The sequence below is a fragment of the Eublepharis macularius genome, chromosome 17 (genome assembly GCF_028583425.1).
Source record: "Eublepharis macularius isolate TG4126 chromosome 17, MPM_Emac_v1.0, whole genome shotgun sequence".
Taxonomy (NCBI): domain Eukaryota; kingdom Metazoa; phylum Chordata; class Lepidosauria; order Squamata; family Eublepharidae; genus Eublepharis; species Eublepharis macularius.
In genome coordinates, this window is record NC_072806.1 from 19,072,522 (window position 1) to 19,090,927 (window position 18,406).

At 46.4% G+C, this 18,406-nt stretch overlaps 2 protein-coding genes across 2 annotated transcripts; one reads left to right on the top strand and one right to left on the bottom strand.

Annotated features, from left to right (window-relative positions):
* Positions 1-90: 90 nt before the first annotated feature.
* BUD23 (BUD23 rRNA methyltransferase and ribosome maturation factor) lies at positions 91-9,809 on the bottom strand. Its single transcript, XM_055001500.1, has 12 exons — positions 9,734-9,809; positions 9,205-9,242; positions 8,095-8,190; positions 5,796-5,878; positions 5,584-5,680; positions 5,358-5,454; positions 3,305-3,355; positions 2,482-2,567; positions 2,249-2,294; positions 1,660-1,718; positions 742-831; positions 91-620 (listed from the first exon to the last, which is right to left on the bottom strand). The coding sequence occupies exons 1-12, from the start codon at positions 9,779-9,781 to the stop codon at positions 566-568; spliced, it is 846 nt and encodes a 281-aa protein (XP_054857475.1). The 5' UTR covers positions 9,782-9,809; the 3' UTR covers positions 91-565.
* Positions 9,810-10,006: 197 nt separating this feature from the next.
* On the top strand, positions 10,007-13,896 carry DNAJC30 (DnaJ heat shock protein family (Hsp40) member C30). Its single transcript, XM_055002037.1, has one exon. It carries the CDS (start codon positions 10,071-10,073, stop codon positions 10,704-10,706), a length of 636 nt encoding a protein of 211 aa, XP_054858012.1. The 5' UTR covers positions 10,007-10,070; the 3' UTR covers positions 10,707-13,896.
* The last annotated feature ends 4,510 nt before the right edge of the window (positions 13,897-18,406 follow it).

Here is an 18,406-nt window from a genome sequence, read left to right on the forward strand (position 1 = left end):
CTGTAATCAGCTCACAAACATGAGCCGCACAGGAATTCCTCAACAGAAGAGGAACAGCACCAGGCCCAGTGATTTGCAAAGCAACAGCCAGTGAGTCAACATTTTTATTTAAGTTCCCCAGGGGCTTTTTTTTACCCATCTGGTTCTCCAATGCCCTTTTGTTTCTAAAATTTTGGGACAATGGTTGGTGGAAGGAGTATTTGAAAGCACCCTCCCTCACAAAGTGCACTGACCAAACCAGCAATCTTTGCTGCTGTGGATCAATTCATGTGCTCGAGTAGTACTGTAAGGGGAACCAAGCTTCCCAAGCCCAGCTGGAGAAGGGCTTAGGAAAACAGGACTGCAGCAAGGCAAGGTGAACACTCGGCAAAATCAGCGGGTACCACACTGTCTCTCTGAACAGCTCTTGCTTGCTCCAGTTCAAGGAGGCTAGATCCAGCAGGTGGATGCCCCCAGGTAGAAGTTCAGGCACAGGGCCTCTGCCAGCATCTTCCTGCATAAGAGGACACGGTGACAGGTGCCATGCTCTAGGGAACAGAAGCAGTCCAAGAGGTGAGATGGGTCCTCAGAAATGAGGCCGCCGCTTTCGGCCCGTGTATCTCGTGTCTGCCCGCACCTCCCTGTGGGCAAATCATAAGAGACACGTTTGTAGAAGCAAAGAAAGATGGACAAAATGCAGAAGTTAGCAGAAGGGGCAGGTGTTGTGACCGGATGTTCCTTGGAAGAGGAGACGGTACTCACTTGCCCTGCCGTCGCCGCCGTTCTTTCTTCTCCAGCACCCAATCCCGGCTTTTCTTCACAGACTGCCCTTTGGCATTCTTAAACCGTATTCTGGAGAGACGAGAGTGCCATAAGGAGGTGGATTCTGCCAGATCTGGTTCTGTCCCAACTTCAGCAGGTAGCCTTACCCAAGCTTCCTCCCCTCAGTCTTCTGTCTGCAATATGAGAATGGCTGACCTCACAGGGTTGTTGTGAGAACTATCAGCCCACTTCTAGAAGCTGTTACAAGTCCTGTCCCTTACTAGAGTGTATGAGGCAGGAAAACATGACAACCCAGAGCTGCTGGTTGCCATGACGACAATCCCCTGGCTGTTGCTGTCCGTCTCCGCCTCAAGCAGCACAGGGTGTGGGGTGCCCTTGGCTGCTTCCAGGGAAGAGACGCGGCTGACTAGTGGAGGTGGCTGCAGGCATGTGGCCGTTCTGGCTGCCCGGTGGTGGTGGGGTGAAAGAACCATTATCCTTGCCATTTCATGGGTTGGGGGGGGGGAGGCACAGAGGTGGAGGGAATGTGATTTGGCTCAGATGAAATAACATTTCATTGCCAAAGTTATGAATTGTACCCAGTCTCATCCACATTGCTCTCTGAAGAACAGCCTCACTCCAGTTTCCAGTGGAAGCCCCTCAGCCAATCCCAACCACAAGATTATTCTGTTGCCTCTTACCCCAGATATAAACGAATCACAGCTGTACATGTCCAATGGGCAAAACAGGAACTGGGAGGAATGGCCTTCCAGCCCTAGCCAGCCCCTGGCAAGATAGCGTGCATGAACGTTTGTGCGCTGAAATAAAGCGGCTTGATCCCTCAGTCTCCTGCTGCTCGTTACCCCCCACTCCCAGTTCAACCACCTCAGTAAGCATCCCTGCCTCCCCACTCAGTACCTTTCACGTATGAATTTTGCTTGTGCTGTCTCTTCATCACTGCACTCGGTACCGAGACCCTGAAAAAACACAGTGTTGATTTGCTTGCTGTAGGAGAAGTGGCTCCAGGCCCTGCCATGGCATAGGAGGGTGACAAACAGAAGATGACAGACCCACAAGACTATCAACCAGGGACAGAGGCTGTGGGTACTGGGGGATTCAGGTTTCACAGTCCTTTGCAATCAGGATTAAAAACTCAGCGCTGACCTGAACTGAAGACATTCTAATCTACAGGGGAGGGTCATAATATCTTGACAGCAAACCCCACAGAATATGCTTTTATCAGGCTGACACTGGTCACAAACCCCCCACTGGAAGAGGCTGAAGCAGCAGCGCTGGCAAGGCACCAGGAAAAGGGTACTCCAGAGCAGCCACAGAAAACAAATTAATGTTTGGGGAAGTGTAATGGGGAAGATCTGGCGCAACTGGAGGAGTATCTTGGCTCTTCCCTCTCCCCCATCTCCTTTCAGCAAGCCCACCCCAAAGCACAACAAAGGCAGCCCAACCGACCTGCCCTGGTTATTCCCCACACATTCCCCGATTCCATTACCTTTGGCAAAACAGCAGTTGGACCAACAAAGAGACAGAGAAAGAACCTGGAGGAGAAAATGAAAGGTAAGCCATTAGAATCAAACAGATAAACGGGAGCCTTTGCAAGAACAGAAGGGCGGCTGAATCACAAAAAGGTAATGGGGGAAAATGGATACTGCAATTCACAATTTGGAGGGCTCAGGGCAACCTCTCTCAGAAACGCACCTCCACCACATTCCCGAAGGGACTTACTTCTTGGCTTTGGCGCTATTGGGATAATCCACCACCATGCCGCCCGTGAAGCCTGCTTTCATGGCCTGGGTGGTGATGAGTTCCAGCTACCAGGGGGGGAAAAAGATATTCTGGTGAGTCGAAGCACAACGCTGCCTCCAGTCTATTATCTCAGTACTGTCTCCTCCCCAGGAGCTTGGACAAAGAAAGGACATTCCCTAAAATCTGCTCTATACAGACTAACTGAAGATTGAACCTGCCTACATCTGAAGCAAGTGTTCTGCCACTGAATTACAGCCCTTCCTTCTTTAGCTCGGCAGCACAGTCTTGCCACTTCAGGTAAAACTAGACTCCCTCCCATATCCAGACCTCATCCAGACCTCATCTCCGGTCTTCAGAAACACAATTTTCCTTGCTGTCTGCCCTTGCAGAGTCTTGGACATTCCTGCTGTGGATCAATAGACCACTGATTCAGTTACTGCCAAACACAAGAAAGAACAAAGATGGCCTAATCTTGCATCCCTGATGTAAAGCTCCTTGTGAAAAAATGCCTGGCTATACATTCCCTCTAGCCAGGATGGCTGTAGCAGTATGAAAGCTTGCTGTCATCCTAACCACATTCCAAAGGAGAATCCTAAATGCTATCGGTTTACATGAATGAAGCCTGACCTGACTCTTTGAGAGCACAGGAGAGTAATCAACAGCAGCCTTTGCTGACCTGATCACTGACCCCCCAGCCCAAGCTGGAAAGCAAGTCTCTGCTTGCCCTAGGTAACTCTGGCTCAGTCACAATTGAGAAAGAGGGCTTTGATTAGTAGCACCCACCCCCACCCCGGGAACATACCTGCTGAGAGTTTTCTGGATAAAGTTGCAGAACAGCTCGGGCTCCTCGGGCCTAGAAACAGAAAAATAAGCTATGATCTGGCAGCAACCTGCCTTAAATCTCACACACAAGACTGCCCGTGCTCTAACTAGAGGAATAAAAAACACTAATGAGATACTGTTTTGTAAAATGACGTCCATGAGTCTAGGCATGGTTCAGCAGGCACCGTCTGGCCCTGAAACCCCAGACTGACATGCTAGGGAGGAAGCAGCACAACAACTGCAAAGGACATTATACCCCAAGTCCCAACTCTGTTCTCTGCACCCTTTCTTTTGTTTTCTGAATCCTTAAGTAGAGGTCATAGATCCAGAGGAGTTAGCCATGTTAGTCTGTAGTAGCAAAATCAAAAAGAGTCCAGTAGCACCTTTAAGACTAACCAATTTTATTGTAGCATAAGCTTTCGAGAATCACGTTCTCTTCATCAGATGCATGGAGGGCCCTCCATGCATCTGACGAAGAGAACGTGATTCTTGAAAGCTTATGCTACAATAAAATTGGTTAGTCTTAAAGGTGCTACTGGATTCTTTTTGATTAAGTAGAGGTGCTTCACAACTAGACATGGGCACGATCCAAAAAAAAAAATACCAATCAAGCTGTTCATGGATCTGCGCTGGTGACAAGCCCAGATCGCTGATTCACTCCAATCAAGTCCTGTTTCCGATCTGGGATCGGAGGGGTGCCCCCCCAACACACACACTTAGAGCAGATGGGGGGGGGAATTTTTAACCCGGTGATGAGCCGCCTCTCCTCAGGGAGGGGACATTTTCACACACACGCATGCACGCACACAGAGCAGGGGGTGGGGAGTTTTTAACCTGGTGACGAGCCGCCTCCCCTCAGGGAGGGGACGTTTTCTCACACACACATGCACGCACTTAGAGCAGAGGGGGGGAAAGTTTTTAACCCGTCCCTGCCTCTCCAAATAGAGAGAGAGAGAGACTCCCTGTCAACAAGTTTCAGCCAGCTTTTTAAAAAAAGCAGGGATAGAATCTCCATTCCTCCCTACCCAATTTTAAAAGCAAGCAGCCAGTCTTCCAAAAGCATATTTTAAACAGGAAGAAAGTAAAACCAGGATCCACACGGATCCTTGCGGACCCTATGGTTTTCAACTTCTTGCAAAAAGCAGGCACTGGGCTGAGAAGCCAGGAGGAGAGAGATATCTCTTCTCAGTGTTAACTCTTTCAACGCACTGAATGAACTCAGGAGGAGTGCAAAACAGCTTCTGCTGATAGCCGCACTCAAAGTTTTCTCTCCCAATCACTTTGCTTATATTTTTCTCAGGAAGCCACCTTTTCACTCACAACTGTTTGCTTTTCCTCGCTAGGGGAAATATTATCAAGTTTCAAACAGAGCTCAGGCATTCCCCTGCCTCCGTTGCCAGGGGAATAAGATTGTTGGCGCCTGAATGTCTAGCTTCCCGATCCTATCACGATTGCCCTGTCCAGCCCCGGTCCAGCCCCCTCCCGACCGCTGGATCGTTTGCCATGGAAGACAACGATCCACCAGGTCCCGATTGTGCGAATGCCATTATCGTGGGGTTTTTTTTTTATAGTAATGCAGATCGTGCCCATCTCTATTCACAACCCATTGCTGTGTTAACCTATGCACCTTTTTTAAAGTGATGGTTTCAAAGAAAGGCAGTGGAGTGGGTGATATTTATTTATTTATAGTTCACCTTTCTCACTGAGACTCAAGGTGGATTACATAGTGTGAGATTAGTACAATCAGTATCAAGGACATTTCCATAAACCATGCCATAGGGTAAATAAATACAAGTTTACAAAGGCATGGCATTATCAAGGATCCAATACAGAGTTAAACAAATGCTGAAACAGAACATAATCAATTCTAGGACTGACATTAGACAACACGAAGCACAGGTAGTATATAGGTGTACATACTTAAATATGTAAGGCAACGTAGTGGTGAAGTCTATGGTCTCTAACATTAGTGAAGCATCTGAGACCCCCTCCCTACAATACAGCCCTCCCATCTGAAAGAATGCCACGCTTACCAGAGCAGTATAAAGAGTAGAGAAGAATCGATACAATCGCTTTGGAGGACGGTGTGTCTTCTTGTCAGCATTGCAGAGCCACTGCACAGCTGAAATACTACCAGAGAACACAAGAGAGTCAAACAGCCTTCCTCGTGATGTTTTTCACACAAAGAATCTCACATGTTCACATTATCGACAAGCTGTAGGTGTCTGTTCTTGCAAACATCACACCGCATGTTCCTACCTGATGCAGCCATCAAATGCCCCAGGCCTGAAGGGAATCCCCTGGCCCATATCAGTAAGCATCAGGTCTCCTTCCACTTCTCTTTCGATAGCCACATCTGTTCAGAGGACGAAACAAAGGAACCTTGCAATTCCTTACCTAATCATAACCTCACTCCAGTTCAAAGCAAGAAGGTTCATGTCTAATGGATGGATGGAACAGGAGGCACTCACCTAGCATAGCAGGGCTGATGTCCATGCCAACCCAGTAATGTCCCTCCTCAGAGATGTAATCCCCGCTCAAACCAGAGCCACAGCTGAGAAGAACAAAAACAAGAAATAAGCAGACACCAATTTTCTCTTCTCTGCATCTGTTCCTGAGGACTGGAAGGTAGCTAATGTTGTCCCCATCTTTAAAAAAGGTTCCAGGGGAGATCCGGGAAATTACAGGCCAGTCAGCCTGACGTCAATACCGGGTAAGTTGGTGGAAACTATTATCAAAAATAAAATTAGTGGGCACATTGATGACCAAAAGCTGATGAGGAAAACTCAGCATGGGTTCTGTAAGGGAAGATCTTGTCTCACCAATCTGTTAGAGTTCTTTGAGGGAGTGAACAAACAAGTGGACAAGGGAGACCCGATAGATATTGTTTATCTTGACTTCCAGAAAGCTTTTGACAAAGTTCCTCATCAAAGGCTCCTAAGTAAGCTCAGTAGCTATGGGATAAGGGGCCAAGTCCTCTTGTGGATCGAAAACTGGCTAATTAATAGGAAACAGAGAGTGAGTATAAACGGGCACTTCTCACAGTGGAGGGTGGTGAGCAGTGGGGTGCCACAGGGGTCGGTATTGGGTCCAATGCTTTTTAACTTGTTTATTAATGATTTGGAATTGGGATTAAGCAGTGAAGTGGCTAAATTTGCAGATGACACGAAATTGTTCAGGGTGGTGAAAGCCAGAGAGGATTATGAGGCACTCCAAAGGGATCTGTCCAGGCTAGAAGAGTGGGCATCCATGTGGCAAATGAGGTTCAATGTAGCCAAGTGCAAAGTAATGCACATTGGAACCAAAAATCCAAAATATAAATACAAGTTGATGGGGTCAGAACTGGCGGAGACTGACCAAGAGAGAGATCTTGGAGTCATGATAGATAACTCACTAAAAACGTCAGCACAGTGTGCGACTGCCATAAAAAAAGCTAATGCTATGCTAGGGGTTATTAGGAAAGGGATTGAAAACAAATCAGCCGGTATCATAATGCCTCTGTATAAATCGATGGTGAGGCCTCATTTGGAGTACTGTGTACAGTTCTGGTCGCCACACCTTAAAAAAGATATCATAGCACTGGAAAAAGTACAGAGAAGGGCAAGTAAAATGATTAAAGGGTTGGAACACTTTCCCTATGAGGAAAGATTGAGGTGCTTGGGGCTCTTTAGCCTGGAGAAAAGACGACTGAGGGGAGACATGATAGAGGTTTACAAGATAATGCACGGGTTACAGAAGGTAGAGAAAGATGTGTTTTTCTCCCTTTCTCACAATACAAGAACTCGTGGGCACTCTATGAAATTATTGAGCAGTCAGGTTAGAACAGATAGAAGAAAATACTACTTTACACAAAGGGTGATAAACACATGGAATTCGTTGCCACAGGAGGTGGTGGCAGCTACAAGCATTGCCAGCTTCAAGAGGGGACTGGACAAATATATGGAGCAGAGGTCCATCAGTGGCTATTAGCCATAGGAGATAGATGGTATTCTCTTTGTGGGGAGGTGGTGCTCTGTTGTCTTGATGCTGGAAGGAAGGCAGTGGGAGGGCTTCTGGTGTCCTGGCCTCACTGACAGTCCTTTAGATGGCACTGGATTTCTAGCCACTGTGTGTGACAGAATGTTGGACTGGATGGGCCACTGGCCTGATCCAACATGGCTTTGCTTATGTTCTTATGATAAATAGCCAGACAAACAGATCACTCAAGACCACAGGGATACTGGGACACCTGGCATACTGCCTCTTGATTCATGAAACCTGGTTATCTCAAATACATTAGTATGCAAATTATTATTTACAGTGCTTTGTATCAATCCCTCCACAAAAACCCCTTCAAACAGAAAACCAGATCTGCCACATCAATTTTCTAACCAAAAAAATTAGCTCAGTATAGATGCCAACTCAATCCTCATTCGTTTCCTCAATTAAGCACAACACAAAGTCACATTTTAGGCATAGAAAAGACAAAATTGCAAGCATAAGGAGTTCAGACTATGTCATTAAGGGATAACCAACGTGAAGAAATGAGAAGACTCAATTAGACCCATAAAATAGGACATTTGTGCGTTCGACATCCAAAACAAAAAATTATTATGAAAGAAGTTTTATTCAGTTTTTAAAAGCTGTTGCTTACCCAAAGCATTGCTGCTTGTTGAATGCTGCCCATGTACACAGTTACTGCCCCCAGGAAAGAGAACATCCCCAAAATTCAAAGAATTGCACTCTTATGAAAAGAAAAAAATCCCTAGCTGTCCAATACAACAAGCTTACCCCACATCCAGTAAGAAACATGGACGGTCCTCTGGGAGACCCAACAGCTCCACGGCCCGTTCAGACATCTGTGACTGGATCTCAATCATCCGAGAGCTAGAGGGTAGAAGCACACAGGGAATGATCAGTACTGCTCCAGAGCTCTAACAGCAGGAGTTCGTGCATATTCCACAACTTTAGCTAAAATTTATAGTAATGCCCCCAACCCCCCTGTCCAGCACATCATCTTCAGTGAGCAAGTGTGTCAGGCAACCAAGAAAGTCCTTTTTTTATTTATTATGCCATAACTGACTACTGAAAGGCAGGTGGAGACCACCGGACCCAATTTAAGGCAGACTGAATCATTAGTCCAAATTGTGAAGACTCCCCAGACGACATTTCCTCTGTACTCTCTCCAATGATACAACAAGCCTTCACCATACCCACTTCTCCTCCCCTTTTTAAGCCATTGACTTCCATTTATCTCAGGAAAAAGAAATGAATCTTCCCTGTGTTCTCCCAACACAGGAAATGCCATCCTTCTGCAAGGCACGACTTGCCATCAGACTGTCTCCTTGAGCATCCTTCCACCACAACCACACTAACTCATGCACAGCTGCTGCACATGTGACAGCCTGAGGACTTTTATCAGACACAAATGTTTACAACTGTCCTCTCTGCACATTTAAAAATCAATGTACAGTAAAGCTACTTAGGTTCAGCTACATAAGCTTTTGTTAAAAGTTAAACGAGGAAATAAGTTGCTTCTTCATTGGAAAACCTCCATTCACCAAAGCGGTCTTACTTGTGTGTAAAATCAAAAAGAGTCCAGTAGCACCTTTAACCAACTTTATTGTAGCATAAGCTTTCGAGAATCACAGTTCTCTTCGTCAGATGCATGGAGGGCAACATCAGTTCTCCATATCAGAAGCTGTTTGCATCTACTCCGCCCTCCTCTCTCCACATATATATCTGACCAGTTTCTTCTTGCCCTCCATGCATCTGACGAAGAGAACTGTGATTCTCGAAAGCTTATGCTACAATAAAGTTGGTTAGTCTTAAAGGTGCTACTGGACTCTTTTTGATTTTGCTACTACAGACTAACACGGCTAACTCTTCTGCATCTCTTACTTGTGTGTGTATTTCCGGGCTTCAGTCTCATCATAGAACTGGAAAAGAAACAAAAGTGAGTCGTGAGTCGTAGGGAGAACCAAAGAACTTTCTAGCTATGCCAATCCACGTAGCCTAGTGACTGTCTTCCAGCAACAGACAGCAAGAGAAACAATTACATTATTTATAATCCGCTGTTGTCACTTAGCCTCAAGGCGGATTACAAAATGTGAGCCACTACAGTCAATTTCAAAGGCATTTCAACCAACAACGTAATAGAGTCTATAAATGTAAAGTTACAAGGAATCAGCAGGGAGAGCGGACTAGAAGTCAAATCAAATAAATAAACGCTGAAACAGCATAACGAAGACTGCCTCTGAATATGGGGGCTCCATCTAGCTAGCGTGGGATTTGAGTCCAGGGTCACGTTAGAGACCCACAAGCTTTTCACGACGTAAGCTTCCGAGAGTCAGAGCTCCCTTCTTCGGACATTTAGCTACCACGGCTCTCTTGCCTCCCCCTGTGAGGTCACCTCCCTCTCCTCACGCACCAACTCAGGGGGCCCTCGGTGCTCCGGCCGCTTCCCGCTGGCCGCCATCTTCCTCGCTTACGTCAGCCGCACACGCAGCGCGCCGGTCGACGTCATCCCTGCGCGCGTCGCCTCACGACTCACAGGCGGACCGCCGGCCTCCCTTGCCATTGGTTTAGCTCAGTGTCCGTCTAGCTGCAGCCGAATGCCTTCTCAGAGCCCGCCTCCTCAAGGCCGGGAAGCATTTTCTATTGGTCGCCTGCCCAAGAGTCGTCGCCGCCGGCCGGCTGAGAGGACCCATTCAAAATGGCGGAGGTCAGATGCGAGAGGGCAGCAGGGGGCCGCTGAAGTGTCGCCCATGGCCTTAATCCGAACGAGCCTGAGGGTGCCTTCCTTCCCCTGGGTCGTCCCGAGCGCGGCCGTTCGCTGGCGCTCCTCGGGCTCGGAAGCGGGCGGGGGCCGGCGCGACTCCCCCTCGGGCCTGTACGAGCTGCTGGGGGTGTCCCCGACGGCCACACAGGCCCAGATCAAGACGGCCTACTACAAGCAGTCCTTCCTCTACCACCCGGACCGCAACGCCGGCAGCGAGGAGGCGGCCGAGCGCTTCACCCGCGTGGGCGAGGCGTACCTGGTGCTGGGCAGCGTGGCCCTGCGCAAAAAGTACGACCGCGGCATCCTCAGCCGCCAGGACCTCCGTACGGCCGGGAAACCCTCGGGCAAGGAGGCCACCCCCGGCCCGCCACCACCCAAGAGGACCCAGACCTTCACGGCCAGCTCCTCCGCCCAGCCCGGCAAGCCCATCTTCAACTTCGACAAGTTCTACCGGGAGCACTATGGCGAGCAGCTGGAGCGAGAGCAGTACCTCCGGGAGAGGCGGCGGGAGTTGAAGAAGCGCAAGGAAGAGAAGAAGTGGTGGCAGCTGGAGAACTTTGGAGACGCCATGATTGTCCTTATCTTCATTTCTAGCATATTCCTCATCTTTGACACCAAATGAAGAAGAGAAAGTCTCTCGGACAGACTTTCAGAGGAACACACAAATCCTAAAAAAGGGCATCTTCTACTCAGAAGTGCCTGGTGGTGGCTGCTGTCACAGCGCAGAAAAGATCTCTCTGAAGAGCCAGTGTGGCATCCAATCAAACCCTGTCCTGTGGGGATCTTCCCTTGATGCCTGGACTGTGGCAATCGATTATGTAAAGGGCAACTAGCATTTCAAAACTACTTTGACTGTTGCTGTGGCTCCCAAATGTGATGGAAAGCAAATGGCCTGTTTTTTTAAAAAAAAATCACTTTGCCTTGAAAGCTGATGATTGTTGGTTTGGATTTGGTGGTGTCAGTCACCTATTGTGTATGGACCTTGAGTGGGTTTAATTTCCCACATCTATTTGCACTTTGAGAAGGTATTAGTTGTATTTTAAGTGTCAAAATGGAGCATGGTACTTTGGTTACCAGGTGTCACCTCTGTAGCATTCACTACTTCCTCAGGGGGATGAGGCAGGGGGAACAATTGTTTTTCCTTTTCCCCTTAAAAAGGTGGATATTGCTGGTTTGTCCATGGTTCTGTTCTGTTGGTAGGAATGCTCCTATTTTTGGTCCTCATAGCTGCTGAAGAGCGATACTTAACAGCATTGTGAGCAAGTCCCGGGCTTGTGTTAATGCCTTTTTACATCTCTGAGGAGAGGGAGAATTCCCATCTGCGCAGTTTGTGGTGACTTTTGGTGATGAGACCATGAAAATGGCTCCTTCTTTAGATTGCTTTGATGGGGCAGACTACTTCAGACTTTGTCCTGACAGTTTGCAATGTGATGACATGGGATCCATGTTTGGATGTGTAGATCACAAGAGATGAGATTCAAACCAATGTATTTGAATTTTATTTTAATATATAACGATATCAAGATTGAGCCGAAAACTGTGTGCTGCATCCTTGCAGGTATGTTAAATTGGCTCCCTTAGTTATGAGGGGGCTTCTGATACTCAGGCTGTTGAAGGAATAGGTTTACCCTTTCCTCTATTCTATCAAAGTTGAGGCCACTTTGCAAGGATAAAAACATACAGCAAATACTCTTAGAGAGGTTAGGATAGGCAGTGCACAAACAGCAATGGATGAATATGAACCAACAGAGTTATGTAGATTTATATATAATTTCAGTTGTATGTGAAGGTAAGGAGAGGAAGAGCCGGAGCTCTCTGGAAAATATGGCTTTTGAGGAGAGAATGGAAGAGATGAAAGTGGCACCTTGATTTCTCGCTTCATGTTTTTCTTTTCACCATTCATTGCCCTGATTTCCTAGAGAGCTGATTACAGGGAGAAAGCATGCAATTAAAAACAACAACACCCCAAGCCCTGGTTCTAGCACAGCGATTCATAAAATGTCAACATTCCTCTTCGTTTTAAGGTTTTAAGGCTGTTGTTTCTGTGTTGTGCTGCAGGGGGAGTCTGTGCCACATCTTTACAACTCTTCCTGCTTTTAACATTTGAGAAGGACCCCATGCCACAGCCTGGCCTTGTTGAATAAGATGGGGAATGGCATCTGCCATGCTAGGGACAAAAAAAGGGGGGGGACCTAACTGGATGCAGAGAGAATGTGATTCCCACTGGCTTTGTACCGTAGTTAGAGTGGGCAACTGAAAAGCTGGAAACGGGACGATTAGATGACAAAGCATAACAGGAACCTGAAGAGATCTGCTCACCACATTTCCAGTTTTTAATTACACTTCCTTTCAGCTTCCTCCAGACCCAGCTCACTATCTAGGTAGTTCAACCTGGATTCCTGCTGTCTCTTCCTTTTCAGCTGCGGAACTCCGAATTCTTTTTGCTTCATTTTCATCCTGCTTTTTAGCCAAGTATTGGTGCTCAAATGAATAAAAATGCACTATAGATAATTAAAATTGAATACAAAATGCTCCTTGGGAAGGGGACTCTCATCCAAGTTGGATCCAGGCACAGTGCATGTGCCTGGCTTCTTCCTGCACTCTTTCTGATGGACTCATCAGTGCCAGCTGTAAGCAGGGAGTTGTGTGTGTGTGAGTAGGTTTCAGCTGCAGCTGGGTCCAAGAGCAATGGAGGGTGCCTAGCAGTTGTGATCCTCTGCCTGATGCACTTGTGGAGCTGCTTTTTCAGACAAAGACTTTTCTAAGAGCGAGTCTCTTTAGATATCTGTCCTTTTCCATATGGGGATGGGGACAGGACACCCATGAGGTAGATGGGCCTGGCAGTCTTACCCAGGCTGCAAGTCGCTTTGCCTTAGAAGGTGGTGATTCTCAGTTTGAGTTTTGTTGTTTCAATTACCTAGTGTGTCTGGAATGAGATTTTGAGTGGGTTTGATCCCTCACATCCGATTGTACTTTGAGAAACAACAACAACAACAACAACAACATTTGATTTATAGATCACCCTTCAGGACAACTTAACATCCCACTCAGAGCGGTTTACAAAGTAAGTTATTATTATCCTCTCAATAATCACCTTGTGAGGTGGGTGGGGCCGAGAGAGCTTCGGAGAGCTGTGACTGACCCAGGGTCACCCAGCTGGCTAGGAGTGGGGAATCAAACCCAGTTCTCCAGATTAGAGTCCCACCCAGGGCATTAATTGTATTTTTATGTACTCCATTAACTGGACTGGGTGGTCGTGCCCTATGCCAACATGAATTGCTCCACCAAAATGCTGGGTCTACCACTTGCTTTCCTTTCCCTTATCCTGTTTGCTTTGCCCACAGCTGCACTGCAGCAGGCTTAGCCTCTTGGAGAGTCAGCTCCACCAACACCAAACTTGGCTTACCCTAAACTCTAGGAGGAAGTGCAAATGGAATTTGTCCTCTGTTTGGCTCACACAGGGTTAAATCTGCTTGTTTACACCTAACCATGTCTGCCAGTACAGCATACCTCTCAGTGCTGCCAGCTGTATTAAAAGAAGTCCTGCAAATTCTCCATCTTGCTTTGCTATCCGTGGTACCAAAGTAGAAAGGAAACAGATACTTTCAGTTAGTCAGAGAGGTTCCAGCTCTTCATAGTGCAAAATTTTGAATGTGATACTTGAAATTACTTATTTAGGCCGTAATCAAAATGCTTGTAACCCGTTTTTATCTCCTGTAATGGGACTTCAAGCAGCTTATAGGAGGTTAAAAACAAATATGTAATTCAGTAATTGGGGAAAAACACATTCACCCAAGACAAAACCATAATAAAAGTCGAACACAACCATTAAACTGCACATACTGCCTCATTCATCTTCCAAAGCTCTCTTATATGCCTTGCTTTTAGAATGCTCTTTGAAGACCCTGAGTGTGTTCCCTTCTTACCAAATTCGGAAAGGTTCTTCCACCGTGCAGGAGATGACACAGAAAAGCCTGACAATGGGAGCAGTGGACCTCCCTGGCTTCCACCAGGGGACTGTCAGAAGTAACCGCTGGGATGACCAGCATTGCCACATAGGTTCAAAGTGGGAGAAACAGTATTTTCTATATATGCATTCCAGGTTATGTTTTAAAAACAATGACAAGTATTGTAGACTTTGGAAATACACAACAATGTAAAAATACCAGGATTGTCATAATAAGCAGAAAGTTGCTAAGTCCACTTAACAACTGAATTACTGCAATTTGCTCCGAGTGAAGCTTTTGAACATTCATGGCAGCATCCCCTCATAGAGCATTACAATAATGGAGCTTTGAGGTTCTTGGCAGTGTGGATCAAAGTGGCTAGATTGGCTGAGTCCAAGAGCAGAGATAGAATCTGTACTAAATGTAGGTGAGCAGAAAATGTAGCTACCATACAACCTCGCTTCTCCAAAAGAATTAACAAGACTCCCAAGCTTTTAATGGAGTCTGTCATAGTGAAGCTCATCCCATCCAAAGTGGGCGACTCAGTCCTCTCCAAGACCACAGTCTTCCCAGCCAGCATCTCTTTTGTCTGGGTTCAGTTTCAACTTGTTCTCGCTCAGTCACTTGGCCACAGCAGCCAGAAAGCAGTTTAAGACATAGCATTTCTGGGGGCTTATGAAAAGAGAAAGGTAAATTGGTTCACACCAATGTATTTGAGATGCCTAACACCAAAGATTTGGACAGAGTGACATACAGAGCCTTGTACAACCATGCAGGCTAAATCCAAAGGTGCAGATTCAGAGTTCTTGATGACCTGGGCAAATGAGGGTGTTTAAAAAAAAAAAAAAGACAAGGCATTTGTGCTATTCCACCAAGCTCAACTTCAGACTCAATGTATGTTAAGCAGCTCTGAGTGACCAATGCCCACAGATCAAGCAAAAATAATAGGAACACATTCCTTTTATCCAGGTGAAGGTCATTTTCCAGTGGTACGAACACACTCTGTCTCATACTTGGGCCTGAAACCACAGTGAAAAAGGTCAAGGGCAGATGAATCATCCTGGAAATTCTGGAATTGCTCTGCCATCACTCAGTTCCCCCCCTCCCCCCCAAAAAGAAAGAAACTGGTCTATAATTGGACACTATTTCTTTATCAAGTACGGGTTTATTCAGCCTTAGATGGACTAGCTTCTCTCAGAGGCGGTGGGAAGACCCCCTTCAGGTAGGGATTCCTCAGTGGTCTTCATCAGTTGGACCTTTGCCTTAACATTAATTTTACAGGATGGACACAGGTCCTGACTACACATGGTGTCTTTCATAATACCTGGGATCCTGTTAGATCAAACCGGGATAACAAGAGGAAACTGCCCATAGAAAAAGAGAGCCCCTATGAGGGAGACAATGAGTTCCTAGTGGAGGCAAAAGTTGAACCAGCAACATCCCAAATCACAGTTCATTTCTAAAAATATTCACACCCCACCTTTCCCTTGTGGCTCAAGGTGGCTAAAAACATACAAAGCACAATTTAAAAAATCCCCAAGAAAGTGCCTGCAGCTTAAATCCTATCAAAAGCCCCTGCAAATAAAACTGCCTAACATCACCACTGCATTCACCCTGTTCTTTAAAAGTAAAGAATTAAGCTGTCTATGAACTGACAAGTGTTTTCCTTCCGGGTTTGCCTGGAGGAGATTCTTAATCCCCACAAGCGAACAAGTCTTTACAAGCCTGGCCTGAGTAGATCGTATGGATTTTTGGCTGGCATCGCGTATGAAATCACTTAAGCTGTTCACTGTCAAATATGAAACTTCAGTGTCCTCTATCGAATATTGAATATATGCTCACGATCGAATATAGAGTAATGCCTCTGCACATTTAGACAGCAAGTAATGTCCGATGTTGACTGCCAAAAGCACATATTGATGGATGTTAAATGTTATTCAAGATTTGAAATTGGAATTTGCAGAGAAGGATTCATGGGAGAAAATTCATTTAGGCCCAGATTAACAGTGAAACCCTAAAATATGGGCAGGGCATCCATTTCTGGATGAGACTCTGGAGAATTGCTCCAACTACAGCAAGATATAATTCTAAAGAATATTTCTGGAAATACTTTCATCCTGTTATTTGCCACAAAACAACCCTTTGGTGTTTGCCCTTCCTCCCCCCATGTGCCTTCACTTGTTTGCTCTGTGGCCACTCCATCCCACTATGGTTACAGTCACCCTTGAGCTCTTCCTTCAGCTCTCTGAGATATCACTTACTTATTTAGAAAATTTTTATGCTGCTCTCCAGAATCCTGCTCCAAGCAGCTTACTAGTAAAAACAATACCATAAACTCATCATAAATTATTGAGAAAAGAATAAAAACAGCCATTCAAATAAATCTGCTTGGGAGACATGCCCTGTAATCCCATATGGTTTGGTTGCTGGAAAAAAACACTTTGCTCATGCTCAGGAATTCTCTCACGTTATTATTGTGAAGGCGTATGCCTGAGCTCTGTTTAAAATGAGAGATGAACATGGCTGGATGAAGGGGTTTTTTTGAGGGGGGGGAGGACAATTTTCTGGCCCTCTTCCCCCAAAGCTGTACTGCACTGCCAACACCCCAATGAACCTGTGTCATGTCAAGAGATCACTCTGAAGCACAATTCAAGAGGTGCACCTGGCAGGTTGTGTCCTGGCATTGTCTACAGCAATGCAAGGGTCACATTGTCTGGCTTTTGTTTGCTTAAAACATTCCCCAATCCAAGTGAGGTTGGGCTCTTCCAAGGAGGAGGGCCGCAGGACTGCGAAACCTCTCTTGCCTTTCACAGGAGGATGTGGATGCTGCTGTTGCCAAGGCGACCGGGCAGCCCATCAGCATGCTGGAGAACCTGGCTGGTCCTCCCGGCCAATGGGAGAGCCAGGCTGGCATCCAAGAGACAGCTGCTGCCTGTAACCAAGGGCTACCCACTGGCAAATGGGAAGTGCATCTCTCTCCGGGAAAGGGTTTGGTTTCCTATTAGCCTACAGCAGGAGCAACTGGAAACAACCAGGGAGCTAAGGAGACTCAATCTTCTCCGCCTCCCCACCCCCCCTAGTAGATACTGAACAGCCAATTCAAGCCTTTCTCTAACCTTAGCATTTGTTGTATTTAGAGGCTGCTGCAAGGAAGGGAGCCGGCCAAACCCACTTACTACAATCCTAGCAAGTTGCCCTTTTGTGGAATTTGCAAGGAGTTAAGAGTCTGCTTGGACATTAAACCAAAAGGGAGAGGGAGATTGCCTCTGAGAATAAGCAAAGTGCATGGGGGGTTTGCTAACAAGCAACCTTAGCTTGCTTCATCTCATGCATACTGGAGGGCAGGAAGATCTAGACTGTTAAGGGGGTAGGGGCACACCACTAAAAAGTGTTGGGGCTTAAAAGTACTGTCCAGTCCTCTCATGTGCTCTGTCATTAATCCAGTCTTGTGCATCCCGCTATGTGACATACTTCACTGTGACCTTGAAAATACATAATTTTGAAACTGAACTGAGAGCTAAATGGGTCCCAGGTTCAAATCTTCCTTTTGCTAAACTTTCACTTAGGCAAGCCAGTCTTAGTTATTCCCGTCCCATAGAAGGATAACAATACAGACCTGCCAAACAGGAATTCTGAGAAAGTATGTGAAAAACATCCGGAACCTAGCAAAATGTTGCATTGGTGACATTATTATTCCTGCTACCATTCATAATGCTGCAAGAACCTTTAGCGAAGGTGTCTAGAGAGACGGTGTATACATTTCTCAGTACATTATGCAAGTTTATTACTGTATAAGGCACTTAGGTTCTGATAAAGAGGAGCAGGAAAAAGACCAGCGATCCAACATGGCTCACAGGGATTTTGACTAGGGTTAGGGAGTGCCAGGTTCGAATCCTCACTCAGCCATGAAGCTCACTGGGTGACCCTTGAGGCCCTGGGTGACCTACCATGCTGGGTTATTGTGAGGATCAAAGACCATGAGATCCTTGGACAAGATAAACACTTGCAAATTTCAGACGCTCATCTCAGGGCTGGTCAGCACATGGGTGCCTGCCTATCCTTGGAACAACCACACAAAAAAGAGAATCAGTTTGCAACACGCTGAGCCAGAAGGAAGTCCCACAATCTCTCTAGCCAGCAGGCAGGCATCAGTTACTTGGTACTCTAATATCACTTGGCATAGTGTTGGTACATGCTGCTTTCTCTTCATTCCTGTGGCAAATTTCGAGTACAAACTCGGTGGGAGCAAAGCCTTCTTTTTTGCCTTATGAACCTCTGGATAAGGACCATGTAGGCTTAAGGTATCATGTAATGTAGGCTTAAGGTATCATGTAATGAAAAATTGTCTACATGAGTGAATCTGGGAGATGAGTGG